This window comes from Hetaerina americana, unplaced genomic scaffold, assembly GCF_022747635.1.
Source record: "Hetaerina americana unplaced genomic scaffold, ioHetAmer1.1.p SCAF_12, whole genome shotgun sequence".
Lineage (NCBI taxonomy): Eukaryota > Metazoa > Arthropoda > Insecta > Odonata > Calopterygidae > Hetaerina > Hetaerina americana.
Window position 1 is genome coordinate 13,314,311 of NW_027286292.1, and position 6,000 is coordinate 13,320,310.

General features: G+C 39.0%; 1 protein-coding gene across 1 annotated transcript in view; it reads right to left on the minus strand.

The window, feature by feature from the left end:
* LOC139685809 (cell adhesion molecule Dscam2-like) overlaps positions 1 to 5,714 on the minus strand; it is a 454,184-nt gene extending 448,470 nt beyond the window's left edge. The window contains exon 1 of the mRNA XM_071582927.1: positions 5,582 to 5,714. Within this exon, the coding sequence (XP_071439028.1) occupies positions 5,582 to 5,714 (133 nt within the window). The remainder of the gene's footprint in view (positions 1 to 5,581) is intronic.
* Between the last annotated feature and the right edge of the window lie 286 nt (positions 5,715 to 6,000).

Below are 6,000 nucleotides of genomic sequence, written 5' to 3' on the forward strand. Positions count from 1 at the left end.
CGCCTGAGAAGAATTGCATATAATCAGCAGACGACCACGCTACAGAGGCAACCAGCGAGTTCCGGTTTTCTACGATTTCATAATTACGAAGAAATAAGTAGAGAAGAAGTAAGTACTAGAGAGACTTCTATGTTTATACTTACTTTAAAAAATATTACTTAAAAAAGTTCTCTTTTTTAACAACTCATACCAAATTTGATGTCATGAATTCATCCTCAATGGATTACTCAAAATACTAGTAAATCAAGGAAAAAACTACATCTGGGATTGCACGGGAACCCTTTAAGATATGTGTTTGTTAAATTCTATTAATAATTTATTTTATAATAATCAACTACTAATTATTTGAATAATAAAAGTATTTTAAAAGATTAATTAATTTTTACCACATTTGACATGAAAATAAAAAATACATCATAGAGAAGTTGGCAGCTGAATAACCGATTCACTATTTTCCTTATTTTTTTACCTATCTATAGTATTGATAAATAAGCAGATTAAGAACCTTCGGTTGCCCCACATCAGATGCTTAATATTTCAATTCTTTATACGCATTAATTTAAAAATAAGCCACGTCATCCGAAAATTTCATTTATAACATCTTCAGGAAAACTTTTAAATAAACCGGTAATTAATAGCTCTACTTAAATATAATACGTTTCATTTCGATATCGCAAGTTACTGATCTTGAAGTTCTAGAAATTCAGTAAAAATTAATAAGTCATACCTGAAGCTTTCGTAGCTTACATACAACAGTATATACAATTTTCAGGTCGATGTAATATCTCATGTATTTTCTGCGTATAAGTAAGTGTTAATAACTTTAAAATTATTACACTTAATTTATTATCAAAATTTTAATGCTAAATTATTTTATCATAAGAATTAATGCATAAATCTCGTAGAAAATGTTAGGTGCAACAAAAAATTTCATATACTCCTTTTCCCTTCCTTAAATCCTAGCTTCCTTCATTTTTGTCATCGATCTCTATTGCTAAGAATACCTACACAAATAGACGGCTTCAATTATTAATAATGCTTCAGGAAAGGATCATTACTCAAGAATAGAACTTTTAAACAAGGATATTGGGCTAGGAGAAACGATGCGGATCACAGCTAGGGAGAGCATTAGCTCATCATATTTTCCGGTACCAATTTTCTACCATATGCTTTACCTATTACAGCCAAACTCCTCTTATGTTATTATTTCCTGGGCACTGTCATCAATAATATTCCACAATGTCACATCATGTACCTAGGACGCATCCACTCGCTTTTGTGTACACTTTGTTAAATCTCCAAGCGCCAAAGCTTTTAAAATCCGTGATTGTATACTTATGCGTCAGAAGAGACACCAAGACCCGTATGAGTAAAATATGTTCATCAATAATGATACTGATTGGTAAGATAAAAGTGAATTTTAGCACGAGTAAATACTTTGAATATAACTAGATGACAGTTTTATCACTAGAATGAAGTTCATTTAATTAAATGATACCATTTATTTCAGCAGATAAATAGTGTGATTTTCGGTATTTCATAACCAAAGGTAATGAAATGATACATGCGTACTATTATTCACTGCAGGTACACTTGAATATGTGTACCGCTTTGAAACACGATAACAACAGCGGTCACAACATCATTCAATGCTTCTTGATAATGAGAATGAAATCAGTAATTGGTTCACAGGCACATAAAATATAACGCCGTAGTTACCAGTTTCTGCAGGTTGATAGAAAAAAAACAATGTCAGTTATTCACCAGTTTTTCATGAATGCACCAAGGCGATTACCTCGGGTTACCAATGGTCTCTTTGAATATTCAAATTAATTACCTTATTTAAAGTATCATTCAGTCTCTCTCCTCTTTGTCTGCTGCCAACATACACTGCTTGACGATGATTATATTTATAATTGGATTCTTTTTTCTAGACGCATGCAGAGTTACCTTTGTCCAAATAGAATAAAACAAGGGTTTTTTGGAGAAATAAAATTAAGCAATGCTATAAAACATGAATGTTTGGGGTTGTTTAACACTCATCGTGTCTACAAAGAGAAAAGACGTGACATTTGATGACAATGCTACCCTTCTCTCAACCAGAAACGTGCACTATCAGATTTTTTTAGATAATTTCCTTTTATTAATGAGAGCGCATCTCAAAAGATCCCATTTTAGATACAAAATGAATGCATATGGAATTAAATTTAAGAGGAAGCAATTTTTTCGGCCAAAAATATGCGATATCCTAATTATTTGAACGCTGTTCCTAACGGAGGGCTCTTCACAAATCAAAATAAATGATTCTAGCTTTGTGTAGATGCATTAGAAATCTACAGTTACCTCAGAAAATGAAATAAACACCCATTCGCAAAAGAGCTTCTGATTGGTTGCCTTTGATTAACCCTTTATGACATTAACTTTCTTGTGTCTCAGGCCGGGTAATTATTTCCGCCATAAAGAATGAGAAAGAATTCGAGAAAAAAATGATTAATGGGAAAAATCGTATTTTTTCTTTGAAAATGCTAAGTTTGCGATGGATAAATCATCTAAGTATACATGTTAGAGAAGCTGGATAACTACCATACTACCGAGACACTCGTAAATTTCTATTAAAAAATCGAAATGCTATAACATTTTTACCTTGATCTACTTGGTTCAAATGTCACTCTCTGAGGTACTTATTTATGCACTAAAAAACCTTTCCTTTCGTTATCTGTTTGAAGTCACGTATAATGTGCAACGTTTGCAAACGAAATACTAGCAACTATTTTGCTCTAGTTAAAAGGAAAATTAATATTAAACATTTTTTGCATTTTATCCGTAGACACATTCTGTGCAAAGAATTCTATCAGATTAGATAGTACTGGAAACATGCGGGTCTAAATAATATTTAGCATGGTTGCTTTTTAATTCCCTAAACTAGATTCTTGGCATAAAGATGATGGGGGAAGAAAGCATGGTAAGAAATCACTAAGGAAAGATTAATGGAAGAGGGGGTACCAAAATATTCTGCGAGATGAAAAGAATGGAAGAAATGTTTTTCACCATTTCCAATGCCACTCATGGCCTTTAAAACATGCAGTGATTCGACATTTTTGGCATTGACACCAAGCGTAGAGAACAAGGGAAAATAGTCACATGTGGCCGATTATATATGTTCTACTAAGGGTTTGGTTGTGAAAGGCATGTTTTTTTCAGTTAAAAACAGCTCAGTTTCTACGTATCCCATATCCGCCTTTAGATTCCAGAATTTATCCGACGTAATTAATTTATGCTACTCGTCAAGACATAAACAAAAACCTACTACATATATAAAGGGCACGAATCCAAGACATTTTTATCGGAACATGAAAAATAATGTGATGTCTTAAAAATCGGTTGGTTATCCGAGCTAATATATGGAATGCTCAATGACAATACTTTCGATGAAAAAAACAGGATATAAACAAACCTATATATGTATTTTTGTTCTAATAATGACATATTAATACATTTCAAGAGAGGTTCCCTCATGATCGATATGTACTTGCAACTAATTTACATTCCGATCCCTTGAGAACCAGTTGTCTTGAAACATGCTTACCTAATAATAAACTATATCTCTTTCAATGAGTAATATTAATATTTCACATTTCAATGGTTAATTTCGCTGTACCCCTACCACCTCAAGGAGACTCACTCGAATATTTCCGATTATTTCAATCCTATCATAGCAAATACCATTAACTAGTCCTTGATGGAATCGGATTATGCTAGATATTCTGCTCGCAGAGCGTTTGGGAACACGCTTACATCTTATTAGAACGGTTTTATAAATTGAGTTCATCAATCACAAGAAATATTAAACAATTTTACCAAGTAATACATTTTGTAGTATCTACCATAACTCCACCAAACAAATTCATTCGCAAATCTCAAAAGCTTTTAAAATGATTGCGTGGACTGTGTCATATAAGATGCATAATTATGGTGTGGCCGTATCCGCTTTTTAAGCCACCCAATCCTTCGGCACCGGTGTCTATGTATAATTTCTTCCACCCCCATTCCCCTTCAGAGGACACCACAGGCAGAAATAGGATACGGCCCCGTGGATGGTGAATGGCGCCCCGGAGCTGGGTTTTGGTGCGCGTGACGACGGCCGGCGTGCCGTCGCCTTGGCGCGGTGCCTCCCCGCGCACTTTTCGCCGCACCATGTACCCCTGACACGATCCTTGGGACACACTCAACACCGCTCACTGAACCCCGACAACGACTAGTACGTTTTCCTAGTCCCCGTCGCCTCTGGGGGATAGGGTGAGATCTGGACCTTCTGAGATCGGGTGAGCCATGGCCCACCGTTCCGCAGTGGACCTTACCTGTGTGCCACGGGGGTGGAGGCATAAGGAATCCGTAAATTCTCGCCCCACCGCGAGGGGGGAGGCGGGAGAGAGGGAGAGTGAGAGCGGTAAATCTCCTCTCAAGCGGTGCGCTCTCGTGAGCGGAGGGATTTGTTTGACTCATTCCTCGCTTACCTCAACACATAAATTAATCTTTTCCCAGATTTAGTGAAATGCCATGAATAGCGTCCAGCCCAACTTTTCAGAGCACAAAATGTTGACTGAGTATGCCTTCGTACGAATACAAAGATAAATAAAAATGATGGCAAATATCGCCATCTCTGTTACTCATGGCACTCTTTCCATCATCGAACTGTTAATTTCTCCTAGCCGACGCTAGCAGTCTGGCCTTGGACAATAGTTTTTAAGTAAACAAATCGTCATTCGCTGAAATCCACGTTTAAGTATAACAGGGCCACACAATTTTCCCTAAAATTCAAACTGGGTACAATAAATCGGAGAGCAATAATTTTTCCCCAATAAACGCGGATTACTGGTCAACATGCAATATCAAAATGTAAAACTTCCGGGAAATCACGGTGAGATGAATAAAAAATAAGCTCTTTAATAAAGTTATTCAATCTTCGACACATCCGCCAGAGTTATGAACTGTGAATTTCACTATCGGGCAATTTCTTTTACCGGTATTAATTTAAGTTGGAAAATATTTTCCATGGTACTTAAATTTACTTGCCGTATCAAATGATTGCTAAGTAACTCAAAGAAACGTAACTGAATTTCGTTAATAACATTGTAAGGTTTTCGCAAAACTAACTTTAAATAAATTCGATAGAATGTGATGCATTAAAAGTTTACAAGGCAATCCTAAGATGTTTCATTATGCCAGACAGCTTCTTTCTTAAAGTTTTTGCCATGATTCCTCATTTCACCAACGAGTAAGTACCCGTAAAAGAATTGGAGAATAATATTTAAAAACACACCTTAAACGACGATCCACAAAGATAACTTATGAAAGAACGCAGGAATTTATCGGCGAGAGGATTTTATGCACACGAAATAGAGAAATAATTTGTAGCATACATCTCGAGGGATCCGTAATCAACACAAAAACTCTGCACAGGACGAAAGAGTACGTGCGCGCGCTTCCACCAGACGCGGACCCGTTTAAACGGACGCAAGCGGGGGTGGGCTCATTCGACGGCGGGAAGGAACCGCGCCTACCGAATGGAGGAACCACTCACCGGCCTGCAGAAGGAGTGCGGCGGCGGTGACTGCGAAAGCGATGAGCGGCTGGAGAAGGGCCTGCGGACGGTGGAGTGGTCGCCGGGGGCGGGTACCGCCTTCGACGAGGACCGCCCTGTTCTCTCCCTCCATCTCCGCCCCCGGGTCCTTGCACCGGCCGCTGCAAGACCGGTGGGTGCGTCGCGCCCGCTCCCCGGAGCCGTCGCCCGGCGGCCGGCCGCTGCCTCTTCCGCTCTCTCCTTACTCGTCCGCCGCGCGCGTGTCGTCCGCTCTGCTCGCCGTCCAGTGCACGTGTGGATCGGGCGGCTCGGACGCCGTCCTCGGGTGTACTGAGCGGGGAAGCCGCCGCGGCGCCGCCGCCAGCCCTCGTGGTCGTGCGCAAGGCACCGCTCTCCCCCCCCCCTGCATCCGTCCTCTC